The sequence below is a fragment of the Jaculus jaculus genome, chromosome 6, assembly GCF_020740685.1.
Source record: "Jaculus jaculus isolate mJacJac1 chromosome 6, mJacJac1.mat.Y.cur, whole genome shotgun sequence".
Classification (NCBI taxonomy): Eukaryota; Metazoa; Chordata; class Mammalia; order Rodentia; family Dipodidae; genus Jaculus; species Jaculus jaculus.
Genome location: NC_059107.1, coordinates 40,336,864 through 40,357,812, shown reverse-complemented (window position 1 = coordinate 40,357,812; position 20,949 = coordinate 40,336,864). Strand labels below are relative to the sequence as shown.

General features: G+C 49.4%; 1 protein-coding gene across 2 annotated transcripts in view; it reads right to left on the bottom strand.

Moving 5' to 3' along the window:
- Slc6a6 (solute carrier family 6 member 6) overlaps positions 1-20,949 on the bottom strand; it is an 88,893-nt gene that overhangs the window by 30,442 nt on the left and 37,502 nt on the right. For both annotated transcript variants that reach the window (XM_045151566.1, XM_045151567.1), the window contains exons 3-5: positions 12,451-12,690; positions 10,704-10,838; positions 9,297-9,531 (exon numbers count right to left, since the gene is read on the bottom strand). In XM_045151566.1, the coding sequence (XP_045007501.1) occupies positions 9,297-9,531; positions 10,704-10,838; positions 12,451-12,679 (599 nt within the window). In that variant the 5' untranslated portion in view covers positions 12,680-12,690. The remainder of the gene's footprint in view (positions 1-9,296; positions 9,532-10,703; positions 10,839-12,450; positions 12,691-20,949) is intronic.

The window sequence follows — 20,949 nt, the reverse complement described above, 5'->3', positions numbered from 1 at the left end:
CCCCAGTACCCATGTAAAGTCAGATACACAAAGTAACACATGCATCTGGAGTTCATTTGCAGCGGCCAGAGGCCCTGATGTGCCTGTATCCACCTCCCTCTCCCATCCTCTGCTTGCAAATAAATATATATATTTTTTAATTTCAAGCAAAATTTAAACCAACAAAAAACCACTCTGGGGCATTGGAGAGATGTCTCAGTGGTTAAAGACACTTGCTTGCAAAGCCTGATGGCCCAGGTTCAATTCTCCAGTGACCCACATAAAGCTAGAAAGGCATTCATTTGCAACAGGAAGAGACCGCCACACCCACACATGTGCAAATAAGTCATTTTTTGGTTTTGTTTTGTTTTTTCGAGGTAGGGTCTCGCTCTAGCCAAGGCTGACCTGGAATTCACTATGCATTCTCAGGGTGGCCTTGAAATCACAGCAATCCTCTGCTCCCGAGTGCTGGGATTAAAGGCGTGCGCCACACCCAGCTAGTCTTTTTTTTTTTTTTTTTTTTTAAGCATTCTGCATGTTATCCAGATTTTTTCTAAGAGGTACTCCTCCAAAAGGTGGCAGGGTGGTCCTGCCCATGGGCATGAAGCAACCTCTCTCTACAGTGATTTCTGAAGAAAAATCCACACAAATTTCTACACATAGGCCTGGAGGCAGCCAGGTGCACCCTGTACACCTCTCCCAGGTGTGGTTGCCCACAGATGCTCCCACCACATACCTGGCATCTAAGTGATGCTGCTTTCCTTGCCCCTCCCCTACCAGGGTTTTAAAGGTCTAAGGAGGAGGCAGGTAGATGGCTTTAAGGATAATTACCTGCAGAAACCACCAAACCCACCCAGGGACACACACACAGCCTGGGTCCTTGGAACCCAAGACCCAAATGAAATGCTGATCCTCACTCTTCTTCAGTAGGCTGTGCTGTGCACTGCATGAATGAGACTCCTGGGAGAACAAATTCCCATAGTACTCTCAAGCCTTTAGGAGGTATAGTTTTCCTCTGTTTTCTTGCTGGTAACAGTCACAGTGCTCCCCCACATATGGGTCAGCATGTGCTCCTTATAATGTTGTCCATAAAATAAAACAAAAGCTGCCAGAGACAGCCTGACTGCCATGTGGAGCCTTTTTTTTTTTAATCTCAATCCAATCTAAGGAGTAGAGGTCACTGGCCCCATTTCACAGATGGAGAAAACAAGGCTTAGAGGGTCCACTCACCCACAGTCACAAAGCCAGCGGGTGACAGGCAGAGCCTTCATTGAAACCTCAGACTCAACTTCAAAGCCAGACTCCTCCATAATACCAGTCTGATTTTAACAGAAAACAGTGCCTTGCTATATATATATATATATATATATATATATATATATATTTTAATTTACTTATTTATTTGCAAGCAGATAGAGATACAAAGAAGAGAGAATGAGTGCACCAGGGCCTCTAAGCTGCTGCAAACAAACTCTAGACACATCTGGTGTCAACTAGTCTGATGTTCATTTGAGGTTATTTGCAGCAGCAAGAGACCATGTCTCAAAGAAGGTGGAGCACAGACAATTCAAAGTTGTCCTCTGACCTCTGTGTGTGCACCCACACACATGTGCACAAATAAAGTTTTAAAATAATTTTTGAAAAACAGGAAAGGTGAGGGAGGGATCATCAGTGCCTGGGATATTTCCACAAGGCAAGCTACTGGCCAGCTACATCCTTCTGGGACCCTGCCAAGCACTGGGACCTGGCAGGAGCAGCCACAGCTTGAGAACAAGAATCCTTTCCCATTCAGCACTCAGAGCTTGGGCACCATCAGGGGAAGCCCAGAACTCATAGGGAAGCAGCCCAAGTTCCTGCATGAATGGGTCACACCAGGAAAAGAAGAACGTGGCTCCACATGTACACCTTCATATGTGCCACCCTCCCGGTATCCTTCCCCTGGTCCTCACTGCTGCCTGTTCTTCCTCAGACTGCAGAAAAACACCTTGCCCACCAGGCTCTCAAAATCCAAGAATGAGGACTGAGTCTCACCCATAGGCACAGGGCAGGCGCTCAGTTCATGCTGAGATGTACAGCTCTAAGACTGCCATGTCTTTTCATTGTTGAGGGCAATCAACGGAGAAGCTCAAAAAATCCCTCTTTCTGCTTGCTCCCACCACCCTGCTGGGAAAATCTCATGGTCCCACCCAAGTGACATGTTAAGGCAGATTTTTCATTAACCCAGCAATTATATTTTCAAGACCGTCCCCTGCACTTCTACCTGCATGGCCAACCAAAGATACAGTAGGCATCCCACACAAACCAGAGCCTGCCAGTAACCCAAGCGCCCCTCCGTAGGGCTCAGCAAGCCATGGTACTGGCAGCGTGAAGCACTCTGCAACCAGCAGAACAACGCCAAGATCTCAGCGTGCTGACGAGGCGCCACAGCAACTCAGACCTGTGCACAAGGAGCACACCTGTTGTGTGCCGGGGAGGAACAGATACACGGGGACTTGGCAGGACCCACAGGCTGCGTGCAATAGCTGCCTGGGGAACAGGGGCTCACTTACCAGTGAGCATAGTCCCTTTACTGCTTGAGTAACTGCAGTGGGCATGAGTTGCCTCTATGGATATAAATCTTTTTCTAAGATTTTTCTCATGTCACCCAAGTTGGCCTGCAACTGGATAGAGACAAGGTTGGTCTGAAACTTCTGATCCTCCTGCCTCTGCCTCCCAAGCACTGGGACTATGGGTGTTCCAACATGACCAGCTTGCTATTATTTTAAGTTCTTTATTTTAAAATTTATTTTCTATTTTTAGTTATTTGAGACAGAGAAAGAGGGAGAGATAGACAAAGAGAGAGTGAGAAAGGGCACGCCAGGGCCTCTAGCCACTGCAAACCAACTCCAGATGCATGCACTACCATGTGCATCTGGCTTATATGGGGCCTGGAGAATCAAACCTGGGCTCTTTGGCTTTGCAGGCAAGCGCCTTAATGGCTAAGCCATCTCTCCAGCCCTATTATTTAAAATTCTTGATAAGGTTCACCATGAGTCATGCAAACATCCCAGGAATGCACTGAATATATCAACCAATCAGATTTTCCCTACAAAGTTTAAAACAAGCCCAGGGTGCGAGCATCCTACATAGACCGTTTCCTGAAGCACTAGGAGGCCGCAGTGGAAGCTGTAGGGTGGATGGATCTGAATCCCAGCAAGGATTCACCACCAGTCCACCCTCGGCATCTATCTCTCAGAGGTTCCTTGGTCACCCCGGGCCTTCCCCCTTCAGCGGCTGTAGTGCTCAATAAACTATAGTGTGCTGTGCCTGAGGGTGTGCAACCACACAATGTCACTCACTGGTGCCAATTAACCACCCACATTACCCCCTATGCCACCCTTCCCAGGTCCCACTGCACTCAACTCATTTTCATGGGCTAGAGAGACGGTCGCTTGCTTCTGAGCCGTTTGCAGCAGCCTCCTGCCATCCTCCCTGACTACACGCGGACTCTCGCATCAGAGAGACTCTACACCTTCAAGTCACGGAGCCATCTCTCCAGCCCCGGGCTCTAGGATATCGCAATGTCAGGTCACATACCACTAAGATTTAGGTACTTTCAAGAGTGAGGGCAGTATCTAACAAGACCGGGAGGGCACGCAGATGGGAAGTGACGTGGATAAGCTGGATGGTCAGCTGCCCAGTCCCACCTCCCCCACCTCCCCCTTCCTCTTCCAAGACTGTGGGGTCCTGCTCTGGGGCCTTGAGCTAGCTGTTCCCTAGGCCACACAGTTCTACTGTTCATTTAACTGTTACTCTCAGGGCTCTGTGAAAATAAATTTTCAGGCAAGAACCTTAACCACAGAACCATCTCTCCAGCTCCAGCCCTGCGATTACAGCTCACCGTGTTCACAGTCCGAGCTTACTGTATGACTGGTGAGCATGTGCCTGCCCCACTAGCATGTCAGCTAAGGATGTGGGGCTCACTGAATCGCTGCGCCCGGTACACACAGGTGATCAGCTAACATTAGGTGAATGAGCTAACTGTGCTCATTCAATTGACGGACAAATTGAGGCTGTCTGATTTAGGAATTCACCTAACACCCCTCCCCACAACGCAGAAATCAAGGGGACACCCTGTGTGTCCTGGGCCAGGGCACCCAGCACAGAGCTTCTGGTCTCTCTTAGAGGTAAGCTGCATTCTTTTCCAAGAAAAGTATCACGTCATGCCGAAGCAGGAACCAAAAAAAAAAAAAAAAAGAAAAAGAAAAAAGACCCAGCCTGGGCGTTTGCAGCCAGCTGCCTTACTGCTGTCCAGTCAGCACTTGGAGATGTAAATACGTCCTCCGAGTGGGCCAAATCGTTTCCTTTTGACTGCGGGCCAGCCGTTTATTGGCGATGGCTGTCCCTGGAGACTGACAGAGGCAACAATTATAAAAGGGCCGACTGCCTCAAGCATGGGGCTGTGCAGCCCTTCCCGCCACCGCCTCCTTCCGACGGTGACGGGGGAAGATTAGCTGAGCCCAGCTTGTTTGCAAATATGACTCATTTCTTTGATTCTAATAGAATCTAATGATCCAAGACAGGCTCCCAGGGGGCTCCTGCAGGAGCAGAGGAGGAAGGCCAGGCTCCAGCATGCTGAAGGGCGTTTGGCCAGACCTGGCTCCACCCATCCTCCAGGGTCTAGGGGAAGGGGAAAGTGGCAGACTTGGGGACAGAGGTGACATTAGAGGGCCAAAGCTGGTGGGATGGGGCTACGGGGGCAGATGTCCTGTTCTCCTACTGCATAGCCACTGAGCATCACACAGTAATGGCCGTGTAAAATGTTAGTCTTTGGGGCCCTAATTGCTTCTCATGGGAATCTGGGAAGCTTCTGCTGAGAGGGTATTTTAGCACTCGGGCTAGAAATGGTCAAGGGCAAGGAAAGATCTCACACATAATTAGAGATTAGAGAGACGCAGACACACATGTGGGCGCACACAAGCACAAAGCCACACGTCTGGTACTGTGACCATGTGCCACACAAACGGCTCTCTAGTGGTGGGTCCCAGTATCCACTGCCGGGGCCAGGATTTTTGCTTTTGGAGCATCATTACCCAGCTCTTCTGGAGCCCATCACTCACTTAGGCACATAAGCAAGAGCTTGACTACCCCTGTTGGGTCCATCTCAACAGAGCAATGAACATCCGAGTGTTTTGGATGCAGTGTGGCAACCACAGGGCATCAGATGGCTAAACACATGAGAGCTACGGTCTGGCCCCATCAGTCTCCATCCCAAGAGGGGAACATCCCCTTCTGAGGTACTCCTGAGCCTATAAACTGGAGACAGCACTGTCCCCACATACGTCATTACTTTGGGCTCTTAGACCTTCATGTCTGGTGCATGTACAGAAATAAAAGAAACATTGGCTGGGCCATCAGGGGCCAGCCCTCCACTCTCTATATAGCACAGCAATGATGAGGAGCCAGTGGTGCCCCACACAGACCTTCCTCTCACTCAACGGAGGCCTTGGTGGCTGCAGGGCAGGGTTGGAGGCTCTTTCCAATGGGTATTATTTGAGTTTTATTCCAAAGAGAACCCAAACCACTGGAGGTGGGTCCTCTGCAGCCCTGTGCTCAAGGCATATCTCAACCTTGGTTTCCCACCAATGTGTTCTTGAAGCAATGTTCAGATGTAACAGCATTGCTCCCTTCTCGGGTACCTTTCATGACTCACCTTAGGGGACAAAGCGCCAAGTAAACAACCTGTCACTGTCCGGACCAAACCAACTCTGCTATTCCCAAACACTTAAGTGCTTTTAAAATGCTGCCCCTTCTGCCTAGAATATCTTCTCCCTCCCTCCCTCCCTCCCCCCCCCTCTCTCATTTTCTGCCCTTCTGAACTCATACTCATTCCTCAAAGTCCAACTCCTGTGGCCCCTCTATTTGCACATGGGGACACAAAATCAGACTGGACTCGCTGCTCAGAGCCAGGTAAGTAGACATGTGGAACTTGGCTGTGTGGAAACATTCTTGCCCACTCCTTTCTGGCAGGGGGCGATCACAATGTAGGAAAAACCAGGAGGGGGCTCTGAGCCTCAAACGTTATCCCAGATCTGCAAGAATAAGGCCAGGACAGACAAAAGGCCAGTGCTGTGTCCATGAGAGTGAAGATGAGGGTCCCATGAAGGTGCGACATGCACAGGAGAGTGGTCAGATTCTGAACTCATCAGAGAGAAGGCGAGAGGGCCAGTGAAGTGCATGCGGGAAAAGTTTCCCACTGTGCCTCCCTATTTCTCCTAGTTAAGCCTCTGTAGGGATGACATGAAACTGCCAGGCCAATTTCCAGCTCACTAATCTCACCTCTGTTCTTTCTTTTCCACTGTTTCTGGCTCAAGACAAGGAGAGGCTCTTGGAGGGAACAAGCTGATCTTCATGACCCCAGGGAACTCAGCCACCCTTGCTGTCATTCTGGCCCTGGCCTATGAGCTTAGCAAGGGTCAGCCTCTGGCTTTTGCCTCAGCCTGCTCTCCAGGCCTGCTCTTTGGACCCCAGCCTTCCAGGGTTCAAGACACAGGGCAGAACATTTAATGTTCAGATGGTCTTAGAGGTTGTACAGGCTGCTGTGGGCAGGAAGCCAAGCACTGGACAGGCCAGGTCCACGAGGACCCCAGGGGAATGCTGGGTTGGCGCCTGTGGAACAAGGGACTTTCTAAAGATCATCCTGTTTTCCAGACCAGAAAAGGGAGCCAAGTACTCAGTGCTGGAATCCCCAGGAATGATCAGAGAGAAGCTGTGGGCACTGCACTGAGCTCCTTCTCCAAGATTCGTGCGCCACGACCGACAGGCGCCTGGCAGAGCCCTGAAGGGCCTGACTGAAGCCTTGGCTATGGCTTGCGGGTATTCGAGGGTAGTGCCGCATACAGATTTCTGATGCCAGGGGAAGCAGTTTGCTCACAATGGGGATATCATATAAATGGTGCCCACATTTAGGGACAGATTTCTGGTGATAGGGGAGGCCGTTAGCTCACAATGAGGACATCATATAAATGGTGCCCACATTTAGGGAGCAGGTTCTTGGGGCTGGCCGTGCAAGAGCTCATTCAGCTACATCGCAGCCTGGGGGAACAGTGCTGTGACTGTCACAGGCACAGGGGACACTGTCACAGAGAAGGGACCATACCTACCTAAACTAGCAGTGGCAGAGTAAAGGTTCTAACTCGAGCAGTGGGTCCCCAGTGAAGGCTTTGGGGCCCAGCATATGCCCCCACTGGCCATGTGCCAGGGGCCTGGGTGGGGCAGCTCAGGTGGCCAGGCAGTTGCAAGAACAGAACAGAAAGACCAAGGCTGTGGTCTTGGGCTCTATTCCATGGAGAATAATGAAATGCCAGCATTTCTTTGTCTGCAAACTCAGCTCCTTGAAGGGTGGGGAGCAAAGGGGGTGATGAATGTGCTTTTAATGTCCCCTTTGTTTGTGAAAGGAAAATATCCACACGTGAGTAGCCCCAAAGTCTGAGCCGCCCAGGGACCTGCCCATGAGCATATTAGGAAAGGGCCAAGAGTATATGTGCCAACCAAGGGCACGGGCAACATGCAAGTTGGCACAGCTGGCCCTTCCCTCTGGGCCTCCCCAGCCCAACCCCAAACCATAACTAGAGCCTACAAACAGGCAGTTTCTCCCCAGCTGGACCCTGGATTCTTGGAGGTGGGGCAGATCCTCAAAAGCAAAGCCACCCACAAGGAGAGGGGATCTCACCGCAAGGTGGTTTGAGTGCCCTGGCACTCAGCTGCATGTGAGGCCTAATCTCGGTCATTTTCAAGGACTCTTTGGGCACCCAAATTTGATGTCCCAAATAAAGCTTAAGCTTGTACAGGGAAAGTTACACACCTATGGGTTTCTGATCAGCCTCTGGTCACTGTTGGCTGACCGCGAGCACCAGCTCACAGGAGCTTCCCAAACACAAGAAACGGGGTCACAAGGAGCACACGTGCCGGAGCTCACGCGTTTGCTGCTCCTGAGCTGCCCGCAACGAGCTCGAGCTGGCCTGCTGGGTGACGAGACCGTACGAGCTAGTCATTCCTGACACCCCTCCTACACAGGCTAGCCAGCCCGCAGAGGAACTACCTTGAGGACTGGCAGCTACCCACATACACATGAAGGAGCCCAAGAACAGAAATGCCAACTGAAGCTCCCAACAAGCCAAGTCATGAGCTACCACGAGGTAAACAAATGGGGCTTGTCCAAAGCCAGTGAGCCTGGCAATGGCGGTTACAACAGCGAGAGCTAGTTAACTGATATGTATCTTTGCTATCAACTTTTTACATCTGAGTAATTACCTCAGATTTGTATGTGCCTTTTTCCTCTGTGTAATAACAGAGAATGTGTTTTCTAATATATATTAAGGTCCTAGAGAAATGGCTTAGGGGTTAAAGCACTTGCTTTTGAACTGTAAGGATCCAGTTTCGATAGCCCAGTGCCTATGTAAGTCAGATACACAAGGTGACATGTGTCTGGAGTTCATTTGCAGTGATTAGAGGCCCTGGCATGCCCATCCTCCCCTCTACCTGCCTCTTTCTTTCTCTCTTTCTAATAAATAAAATAAAATAAAATGTTTGAAATAAAATATATTAAGAAAACTGTGTGTGTATGCATGTATGTGTGTGTATATGTATATATGTGTGTATATATATATATATATATATATATATATATATATATATATACACATATATATATATGATCATATAAATCATCTTCAAACATATATGTGCCTGTTTTTCAACAAAATCCTCTCACAGAAATCCCTTGGGATAAGAATGACTCATTTCCTTCATTTGACAAGAAACTAACAAAGAGCTGGGTGTGGTGGCACACTCTTTAATCCAAGCACTCAGAGGCGAAAATAGGAGGATCTCTGTGATCACTGTGAGTTCAAGGCTAGCCTGGGTCTACAAAGTAAGTTCCGGGTCAGTAGCAGCTACAGTGGGACTCTGCCCTTAAGATAAGATAAAAAAGAAAACTAAGCATGGTGACTCACACCTTTAATCCCCAGCACCTGGGAGGCAGAGGTAGGAGGATAGCTGAGAGTTCAAGGCCACCCTTGACTACATAGTGAATTCCATGTCATCCTGGGCTAGAGTGAAACCTTACCTAGGGAAAAAAAGAGAGAGAGAGAGAGAGAGAGAGAGAGAGAGAGAGAGAAAGAAAGAAGCTAATCAAAAGGGGAATTGGGGTGATGTGCCTCAAAGTCAAACAGCCAGCAAGCCAGACCTAATCTCCTCCTTCCCTGCAAACACAGGGACTCCCGCACCTAGAAGAAGATGCCCACCCACAACCACCTCCTTCAATGAGAGGGTCTTACTCCCAGAACTCGATGACAGGAGAGGTGAAGTTGGTAGAGCTGATGGTGATCCAGAGACTCTTGTTCCTGCGCATAGTGTCCTCCATGCAGTGAGGGGTATTCCAGCTGTGGTTGCAGTGGGCCCAGGGAAGCTCTTTCTGGAAGGACTGGAACAGGTAGTATGTGGCCCAGGCCAGGATGACAATGTAGTACACATTCAGAAGGGACACTATGACAACAGACGCATAGCCAATGCCTGTAGGAGGAGCAAGCAAAATGGTCATGTGTCACAAAAGAGGCCACCATGAATGTGACCACACCTCAACTGAGAGGTTGTGGTATGCCCACACCCGTAGCCAGAAGAGGCCTTCAACTGTCAGCAGCAAGTATTGGCAGGATCAATGCATAACTGGATGGACATGGAAACAAGTGACCAGAGAAATGCAATGACTGGATAAGTCACTGGATGGGGACAGATGAAGCCGGAACAGATCAGTGAAGGTGCAGCTGCATGCACAGTCAGACAGAAATACGCAAGGACAGACAGAGCCATGGATGGGTGGAGATAATGGATGCATGGATAGATAGAAGGATGGTTGACAGATGGAAACACAGATGGATAGCTGAATGGATGGACAGATGGATAGCTCAGTGGATGGATATTAGATTAATGGCTGAATAGCCATTGGTTGCACAGTTAATTTCTTGAATTTATGCATTATGGTGGTTGGTTGAAGGACAGATGAATGAAAAAGGCATGGATAGCCTACTTATTGACTGGTTTAAGGGAACAAAGGTGTAATGGAGAGACAGTACTTATGTGGACGGCTGAATAAAGATGCACACTCCTGTCCTTGCAACGCCAGCGCAGCAGTGATTTTACTTTGAGCATACACTAAGTACCAAACACAGGACAAATAAGGCTACTTTTGATTTGGTGCTAGCTACGTACATAAAAATGACTGTGTCATCTTGTTTTCATACCAATGCTACAGATTAAGCATATTATCTATTTTTTTTCTAGATGAGGAAATTGAGATGCAAAGAGATTTACCCAAAGCCACCCAACTATGAAGAGAAGAAAGTAGAACCTGAACCAAACAGTTCTCCCAGGTCTGAGTAATTATTGGCTGTCCTGTGCTGTGAGACAGCAGTCAGCTCATCCACCGACCCACCCACCTGGAGAGGTGGCCGGCCAGGACTATCTAGGCAGCTACTGACTACTGTGTTCCAGGCCCCAACAGTACCTTCCTCTCTTTGCTTCTGGGTAGCAGGGGCATCATGCTGCTGCTCCTGTGCACCCAGCCCAAAGCCATGGGATACGCAGGCAGACAGGCAATGTTCCTGGCAAATATGGCAAGCTCACTAAAAACTGGTAGAAAAAAAACTGGTAAAAACCCAATGACTAGGGCCTGATCACTTACTCACCAGAGAATAAGGGGCAGATCTTCTCCCAACAGGTGATGCCCCCTTCTGAGGTGTACTGGCCTATGATGACTTCCAGGAAAAACACAGGTAGGCCACTCCCAAACAGGAAAATAAAATACGGTATGAGAAACGCACCTGCGGAATGAGCAGAATGAGTAGGGTGAGCAGTGGCCGTCGCAGAGTGATGGCCAAGGTAACTGGGCCCTAGCCCTCCCAGCCAGTGGAATCCGAGCAGTGCGGGGCAGCAAGTGTGAAAGCCAAACTCAGATCTGGCTGACAACTCCAGGCCCTGACCACCTGCCCCACCCACTGATCTTCAAATCCACTGCCAGGTTTCCAAGTCTCTGGGCCTTTGCTTATGCTATGCCTTCCATCTACCTGCCTGTCTTTTCCACAGCATCCCACTAAAAAGGGACTTTGTCTCCCACAGACCGACAAAGGCAGGCAGCCAGGAAGGTCTAGGCGGGGGCTGAGGTGGGAAGCGGGAGGCGAGCATCTCCTGCTGGGAATGGATGCCAGGGCAAGGAGAGGCAAGGTATCAGGAGGGGGCTCCTACCTGTGTCCACTAATGGCTTCAGTGGGTCCATAAACCCTTTCTTTGAAACTGTGGGCACCTTGGGTCTAGGCTATCTGCTCTGTTCTGAGGAATGTCTTGGACACTCCTCAGAGTCCCAATGGGGGCCTGATACCTACAAAAGGTTGAGAAACCAGGCACTAAGGGAGGGTTCTCTGAAAAGCAGTTCTCCTACCACGGCGCTGAGGTGCAGCCACCTCCACAGTCGCACGGTGCCGCCTTCCTCCAGCCGCTGCCCCAGTAAGAAAACCTCCAGCACGTGTTGTCTGACCCTAACACTATTGAGGGGTCTCATCAGAGCCCTCAGCAGATGTACTCACAAAAACGAAACCCAGAACCCAAAAGTAACAACTCACCAGCCCACAGAGTTCAAATATCCTCACGGGTACACTTTTCTCCCTGGATGCCTTTGTAGTATGGCAAAGGATACAGGTTTTTCTTATGGAAAACAAACTAGCTTTTTGAACTGTAATGTGGTCAAGTTTAAAAAGCAAAAGTGGGGCCTAGGGAAATAGCTTAGCAGGTAAAAGTAGTTACGGCACAAGCAGAAGAACCCGTTCAATTCCCAGACCCCACATAAAAAACAAAAAATAAAAAGACTGGGCATGGTCACACATTCCTGTAACCCAAGGACTGCGGGAACGGAGATAGGGGGAATCTCTGGTCAACCAGTCTAACCAAAAAAATATGAACTCCAGGTTTATGAAGAGACTGCAATAGGAAAGTATGATGAAGAGTGTCATGGGAAGATACCAATGCTCTGCTCTAGCTTCCACACATTTGACCATGGGAAGCACACATCTGTATACACACATGCATACAACACATTCACACATATACATACACATACCCATAACACACACAAGTAATAAGGAACAGTGTGAGGCCCCTTTGGTAGAATTTAGGAAGGGGGAATGTGAACGTCTGAGGTTTGGCAGTCATGGGCCTGACCTCATCTCTCCTCTTCAGAGAGGGTGTGGGACTGACTCAAGATCACACAACCAGATCCCAACAGAACAGCATCCCATTCTCAGTTATGCCCAACTTGTTTCTTAGGGGAGGTGGGGCAGAACAAGGATGTGGCACGCTGGCCTAGGGAGGGAAGCAGGACAAAGAGAGACCTCTCACACACCGATCTCCAATCCTCACCTCCAATGCCATTCCCAGACTTACCTCCACCATTCTTGTAGCAGAGGTACGGAAAACGCCAGACGTTGCCCAAGCCCACGAAGCCCCCGGCCACAGACAGCACAAAGTCGATCTTGCTGGACCACTTCTCCCGCTGGGGGGGCTTTCCCTCAGCCTCATCCTCAGGCCGGGTTCCTGGACTCTTCCCTGGTGAAGGCTTCAGGATGTCCTTGTGGAAGTCTTTCAGACACTGCAGCTTCTCCTTGGTGGCCATCTCCTCACTCTCTAGGGGGAAAAGAACAGAATCAATGAGGGTGATAAGAGCCCATCTGAGTGCTTTAGGTACCCCTCTCATATCTCACTGCAGGACAGCTCTCACCTGCCCAGGCTTCAACTGGTACTTGGCACCCATCAGCCCCCAATGGACCAGGCCATTCAAACCCCTATGGGGACCAGGCTAGGAAACCAGGGGTTCAGGCTAGAGACATCTGCAACCCAAGGCACCTGCTAAACAGATGCCTCCGATGATTGTACCCACATGTCAAACTTCATTCAGCTGACATTTCAACACTGGCATCATCTTTTACAAACCCCCTGATAGCCCAGGGAGTTCCAGGCACCTACAAAATTAACAGACTGCATGCCACTCCTGACATGAACATACTCCCAGATCAGTCTGCACAGGAAAATGGCAGCTGCCAGTCCCTAACCCTCAGTTCGAGCCTGGCCCACAGGAGGCACTGCTCATACATCAAGAGGCGAAGCAGGAGGAGGCTTCAGAACGCAGCAGGTACAATGCTGGAAAACGGGGATTTCCTTCAGAGTATGCAAAATGGACATTTATGAAACATACTTGCAATTTATTGAGTCACCTATTTAGAGTATAAAAAAGAGAAACAAGGTGGGCTGGAGGGATGGCTTAGCAATTAAAGCGTTTGCCTACAAAGCCAAAGGACCCAGGTTCAATTCCCCAGGACGCACTTTAGCCAGATGCATGGGGGAAGGGGCGGGCAGGGGGCATGTGTCTGTGGTTGGAGGCACTGGCATGCTCAGTCTTTCTTTCCCTCTTTCTCTATCAAATTAACATGTTTTTAAAAAACAGGAATTTTGGGGATTATACAAGGATGACTGTGGAGGCTGAGGCTATGGCTCAGGGACAAAGCATTTACCAGGTATATGAAAGACAGGTTAGCTCCATTCCCAGCACTAAACGGTTAAGTGTTTATCACTCTCCATTCTGGTTTTGTGTGTATGTGTGTGTGTGGTAGGATCTCACTCTAGCCCAGACTGACCTAGAATTCCCTCAGCCTCATCCTCAGGGTGGCCTTGAACTCGCAGCAATCTTCCTACCTCTGCCCCCCCAGTGCTAGGATTAAAGGTGTGTACTGCCACACCTGGCACAAATGTCATGTATATGTATATGTATATGTATATGTATATGTATATGTATATGTATGTGTATGTGTATGTGTATGTGTATGTGTATGTGTATGTGTATGTGTATGTGTATGTGTATGTATATGTGTATGTATATGTATATATTCATTTACAAGAAAGAGAGAAACAGGTACAGAGAAAGAGAATGGAGAGACAATGGGTGCTCCAGGGCCTCTAGATGCATGCACCACTTTGTGCATCTGGCTTACGTGGGTCCTTGGGAATCAAACCTGAGTCCTTAGGCTTTGCAGGCAAGTGCCTTAATTGCTAAGCCATATCTCCAGCCCTCACTCTCCATTCTTTATCCTGTGGACTCTGGAAGCTAATTTTCCAGCTTCTGGATGGGTGTAGTTGGGTTTGGCCATGGGGAACCCTCCTAAGCCCCAAGACTCAGCTTGGGGTCACCTTTAGGTCACTCCTGCTTGGACCATACTCTGGAGGAGGTATGCCACAAGCCAGAGCTTCTCCCAGTACCTCATGGAGCAAAGCCCCAAGGTCCACTGTCATATCTCAAGGTGGCTGTCTATGGAAGAGGAGCCATCAAAGAACAGGTAAGAGTGACCAAACATATCCAGAGTTCCAGTGTCAAGGCCAGGTCCCCTGTTTGCAAGAGTCTACACACAGCATAACAGAGGTCACCAGATACAGCTAAGCTAAGGGGACTCACAGCTGGTGGCCCTATCTGCCCCTCTCTATGCTTCAGCTTCCTTCTTTATCAAACAGGACAACAAGCCATACACCTGGGACATATTTGTTTTTATGATCCAAACAGAGAGCCCAAGGCCAGGCGTGGTGGTGTATGCCTTTAACTCCAGCATTTGGGAGGCGGAGGTAGAATGATTGCTGAGTTCAAGGCCACTCTGAGACTACATAGTGAATTCTAGGTCAGTCTGGGCTAGAGTGAGACCTTACCTCAAAAAAAAAAAAAAAATGGAGAGCTCACATTGAAATATCAACTTTCAGGAAAAAGTCAAGATTCCAAAACTCTCCTGCAAAACTGGAAGGTTAGGCTGGAGAGATGGCTCAGAGATTAAGGTGGACCACGTTCAATCCCCCAGTACCTACGTAAAGCCAGATACACAAAGTGGCGCCTGTGTCCTAGAGTTCCTCTGTAGTAACTAGAAGTCCTAGCATGCCGATTCTTTCTTTCTTTCTCTCTCCCTCTTAAATAAATACATAAAATATTTTTAAAGCTGGAAGGTTAGAACACACAGGGCCCACATACACCGTGTACAGTCATGACAACCTGCTGGAGCAGACGCAGGTCTCATCTCCAACTCATCCCTGATGGAAGGACATCCTCTCTCAGTTGGCTACATCAGCTTCTGGTGGCCAGCTTCTACCTGAGAGCTGATTTTCACCCACTGGCTTCCCCCAGCTGTCTCCTACATCACAAGAACAGAGGTTTATGGGGACAAGGACTTGTCCCATTCATAACTATGCCCTTTGCCTGGCACTGTGATGCCATAAAATAGAACATTAGGTTGGTGCTGATAGGTCAATGGTCCTCATGCCAAATGCAAACCTCAGGGTGTGTGGACGGGACGTGCCGGGCCTCTCCAGCAGCTGAGCCCCTAGGTGGGCTGAACTAAGGAATGGAGGCCCCAGTGCTCAACATCCCGGCTTCCCCCACACCTCTTTCCTCTCCCTGGCTGGCTTGGGGTGGGGGACCCCAATTGTTTTACTATCTGGCGGCAAGCAGACCAAGAAAGGCTTCCTGGAGCCACTGGGCAGCCCCCGGAGTCTTTCCTCTGTCTGGGGGAGCATCCGCACAGCCTTTCTCTGCCGCTCCCCCGGGGCCGCGTGCAGCTCGGCAGGCCCTCGGCCACTGAGAAAACAAAATGGGCAGCCAGCATTGTTCCAGCTGCAGGCCGGCAGCCCCGATGGTTATCTGAGTGGCTCATTGTGGGCTGGTTGGTGGATGCATAATTGGAGGATGTGAGACTCAACTCCCTCCCAGGGCAGGGGCTGCTCGGGAATGACCCGGAGCCTTCTTATTGAGAAGTGCCGGTCCACCCACTGGACACGTATCAGTCCTCAGGGCTGAAAGGAACTTTACAAGGTCATCCCAGCCTTTAAACTTAAGGTGGGGGGGGGGGGGATACCAGCTTAGATCCTCGGGCAAGAGGGCATGAGGAAGGACAGGGCTCTCCAGATCTAGTAGGCAGCTAAACTGACCAAGGCTGGTCCCTAGTAGGAGCCAGGCTCAGTTCCCCTATGGCTACCTCGTGGTTCTCCACTTTCTGGACCCCCAGATCCACTAACCACACTATACACAGAGAACCCTCTAGCCTATGAGAGGGGCAGCAACTGGAGTTCCCTCAGACTTTAGGATGTATGAAGGCCTAGGTGATACCGAGTGACCTCAGGTGCATCCAGAAATGTACCTTTACCATCACCTCTCCCACCTGTAGAAAGTGTAGGTGGTCACAGGACCACCAGCTCTTGGAGGACTCAACAGTCCAGGGGTTCTGCCTCAATGCTCCCCGCCTCTGAGGAACCATGCTGCAGAGCGGAGGACCACTCTTCAGGGAAGGCCTCACCCAGATCTCAGGCTCTTGGGCACAAGGAAATTCCCACACAGATGCCCCCCCCCACATACACACGTACCCTCTCCCTCTCAGTGGCTCATTCCAAGCCCCACTGGGGTGTTTGACCAAGCGGGACTTACAAAATACCATTCCAGCAAGATCTGCAATCTGTTCTACACATTCCTGGCATCCACCCCCAGCTCCCTGTTGCCATAGCAATCTTCACTCTAGGCCCCATCAGCCCCTAGCAGGGGCATTTGCAGCAGCCTCCCCAAGAGTCTTCCTGCTATTCTGCTAAGCCCACCCCCACCCCAGGTCTGTTATCAATGCAACAGCTAAAGGCAGCTTAAAAAACTTAATTGGCCCCAGCCTTCTCAGCTCCCTCCAGCAGGGAAGCACGAGCTCCTCCCCTGGCAGGCATGCCAGGTCCCCTACTGACCCTCAGGGCCCCACTTCTCCTTAAGACACTAGCCCCACACAGGATTTCTCCAGTGCCCTGCACGCCCCAGGCCAGCTGCTCCAGGCCTTCTTGTGGCAGCCTAGTCTCTGTAAGGAGCATGACCACGGGAGCCCGGACCCAGAAGTCTATAACCACTTCCTGGCTGGGCAACCTCAGGCAAGTTACTCAACCTTTCTGGTCTGCAATGTCCTCATCTATAAAGCAGCAGCAGTAGTATCTGCCGCTAGGGTTGTGACAATAAAATAAGGGAATACAGAGCATTGTTTGGAACAGCACATAGCACATGCTCCCTAAAATAGTGGTTACTGTAATCATTACCAGGTCTGCTCCAACCTCGGGGTATGCAAGGCTTTCAGCCCACTTGGGTGAGACCAGAAAAGCTCAGGCTACACTAAGGTCGCTGCACTGAGCTGGAAATCATGGAGATCATGAGGCTGTGCCCAGGTCTTTGGCTCCTGACTCCACCGACCCTCTACCAGCCTCCCCTAACACCCTCCCAGGGGTAAGGCAGCTATCTTTACAGACTCCCAGTTAGGCCAGTCCAGCCCTGTGATAGCCAAGCGGCCACGGCATGGCACAGTGCATCCCTCACACCAGCTCCTAGCACCTTGCTTCCCTGCAGCAAGAGCTGTTTTTCTTGGCGCCGTGCCCAGGGTTATTTTGCGGTCATGGAGATACAGAATTCCCATTTTAAGAGCTTCCTCTTGATTATTACAGCTCTGGGCAATTAAAACACACCGTGTAAGAGGCTCTGGGATGGAGTCTCCCTCCCTGAACAACTGAAAATTCCCCGTCTCTGTTCCAGGAGTGTTAGCCAGATCCAGCTATGCCTGAATGCCAGCTTGCACATAGAACAACCGGTCAGATTTTGGCACACCCTGCCAAGTTCAATACAGTGCCAGCAACACCATGGATCTTCGAGATACTCCTTTGTACCTAAACACATCAGATTTTTCAGGACCTGGCTGATAAAAAGTTTCCTATTCCTTCATCAAACTCTTATCATGAGACAGCTTTGGGTTTTTATATATTTCCATATGACAGAAGCAGAGCTGCAAGAAAGGAAGCTAGCAGCCTGCCCAAGGCCACACACAGACAGTGCAAGGGCCAATAGAGCCCAAAGCCCCACCTCACCTCATGCCTACAGCACAGAACAAAGCTCAGGAAGGTACGCACTGAGCACAGGTTTACTGGGCCAGATGAGGTCTGCCCAGGAACAAAGCAAGTGGACTGAAGAATCCAGCAGCGTCATACCTGCCCACTGGCTTCCCAGGGCCTATGTAACCCCTCTGTCCCTCAGGTTCCCCATAGCCAGCCTTGGACCAGGCCTTGGGCTCAGCTGCACCAGCAGCCACCAACTTCAGCATCCGCCTCTGCACTCCCAAGCAAAAGCAAACCAAGTCCCTGGCACATTTTCCAGATAAGCTGTGAGAAGCTAGAGAACTCTCCCAACCAGCCCTACTGCCAGCCTGTCCGCCCTCCCCTGCAGAATCTGGATGGCACAAATAAACATCCTCTAGCAGAGATCATCAAAATCTCTCACTGTCAGTGCCTTAATTGCTCAAAACCTGGCCTACCCCAGCCTACCCAAAGTGCCTAGCACAGAGCAGGCCTCCCAGAGCACTTGAACTGCACTAGAGTTGACCCAGTCCCAGCAGGCCACGGGGGGTAGAATGAGGCAGACTGTGGATAGGACACGCAGCTCCCAGGACCGGGCCAGGAGACAGGGGAACATCCTCATTACACAGGTGGGGGCATCTGAGCTTGAATGCCCCTACAGAAGTGAGCCCTGCCCTGTCCAGTGAAACAGGATTTGGTGTCTTTAAGAAGCCAACTGCAGGCTGAGGTTAGCAGTTAGACACACTTGCTTGCAAAGACCAATGGCCTAGGATTTGATTCCCCAGTACTCCTGTAAAGCCAGATGCACAAGGTGGCACATGTGTCTGGAGTTCATTTGCAGTGGCTAGAGGACCTGACATGCCCATACTTCTTCTCTCTTTGTCTCTCTTTCAAATAAATAAATAAAGATATTTTAAAAAGGAGAAGCCAGCCGTAAGCCACTGCACCAGCTGACAAATTAAGGAACTAGGCTCAAGGGCAAACTGGGAAGTGAAGGGCCACATGACAGAACAGAGATAGAAAAAGAGCTCGAGAGACCGGACCAGGGAACCTGGAGGCTGCAGTGTACACCGGGACTGGGGAAAGCAGGGAGCTGTTGCAGACCCAAAGGGCACCAACTGCAAAGCCTCCACAGACTGCAGGCAAGGTACAGACTCAATGAGCAGAAAGGCTGGGATTGATTAGCAATGCCTGCCGCAAGCATGTTATTGCTGCTCAGGTTTTGTCCTTGTTTAAGAAGGAGCAGCAAGTAAGGTGAATGCTGACAGTGCTGCCCTATCTTCCTTACTTTTTCTTACTAGACTTCTTTATTTTTTCATTTATTTATCAGAGAAAGACAGAATGGGCACATCAGTGCCTTTGGCCACTGCAAACAAACTCAAGAAACATGTGCCCATGTGCATCTGGTTATGTGGGATCTGGGGAACCGAACCCGGGGTCCTTATCTTTCACAGGCAAGCACTTTAACCGTTAAGCCATCTCTCCAGCCCTACCCTACCTTTTTTAAATATATATATATATATTTGCAAGCAGAGAGATAAAGAAAATGTATATGGGCACCAGGGCCTCTAGCCACTACAAACAAACTCCAGATGCATGATGCATGTGCCACATTGTGTATCTGACATATGTGGGTAGTGGGGAATTGAACCCAGGTCATTAGGCTCTACAGATAAATGCCTTATCCACTGAACCATCTCTCCAGCCCTGCCCTACCTTATAAACAGAATAGGAGTTTCTAAAAAGAAAATAATAAAAGATCCAAGGTGGTGACCCATGCCTATAATCCTAGTACTTGGGAGGTAGAAGCAGGAGGGCCAAGGGGTTCAAGGCTATGCCCAGGGGGTATAGCTCAGGGGTAGGGAACTTGACTACAAGGTTATCCTCAGCAACACAGCACAGTTCAAGCTAGCCTAGGCTATATGAAATTCTGGCTCATTTAAAGAGAGGGGGAGAGAGAATAAAAAGGTCTTTTTCTTTTCAAAAAAATGAGCATCTTAGTCATCAGGGAAATGAAGATTAAAACTACATTGAGATTAAATCTCACTCCTGGCAGAATGGGTACCATCATGGAAACAAATGACAATAAGTGCTGTTGATGATTCAGAAAAAAAGGAACCCTTCTACACTGTTGGTGGGAATGCAAACTGGTATGGCCATTGTGGAAATCAGTGTGGAGGTTCCTGAGACAGCGAAAACTTGATCTACCATATGACCCAGCTATAGTACTCCTAGGCATAGATCAGAAGGACTCATCTCACTACCTTAGAGATACATGCTCAACCATATGTACTGCCACTCAATTCACAATAGCTAGGAAATGGAACCAGCCTAGATGCCCCTCAACTGATGAGTGAATAATGAAGATGTGGCACCTTTACACAATGGAGTTCTACTCAGTAGTAAAGAAAAGTGAAGTTGTGAAATTTGCAGGGAAATAACTAGACCTGGAAAGGATTATACTTAGTGAGGTAACCCATGACCAGCAAGCCAAATATCACATGTTCTCTCTCATATATGGATCCTAGCTACAAATGATGGGAACTCTATGTGAGTAGGAATAAAATTTGTAGCAAAGTCCAGTAAGCTAGAAAGGAGATACAAAGGGAAAAGGGAGGGGGGACTTAATAGGATGGTATTGTATATATGTAAGTAGCAGAACAGATAAATGGTGGTGAAAAGGCCTAAGTGAGGTCAGGGGAAGACCTTGAGTAAAGGAAAGGTAGAGGGAGGGCTAATCAAATTTTAAGAGGGCTGGAGAGATATCTTAGTAGTTAAGCACTGGCCTGTGAAGCCCAAGGACCCTGGTTTGAGGCTTGATTCCCCAGGACCCACGTTAGCCAGATGCACAAGGGGGCACACGCATCTGGAGTTCGTTTGCAGTGGCTGGAGGCCCTGCTGCGCCCATTCTCTCTATATATCTGCCTCTTTTTCTCTCTATCACTCTCAAATAAATAAATATAAGCAAAAAAAATCTAAGAGGATATACATAAGTCA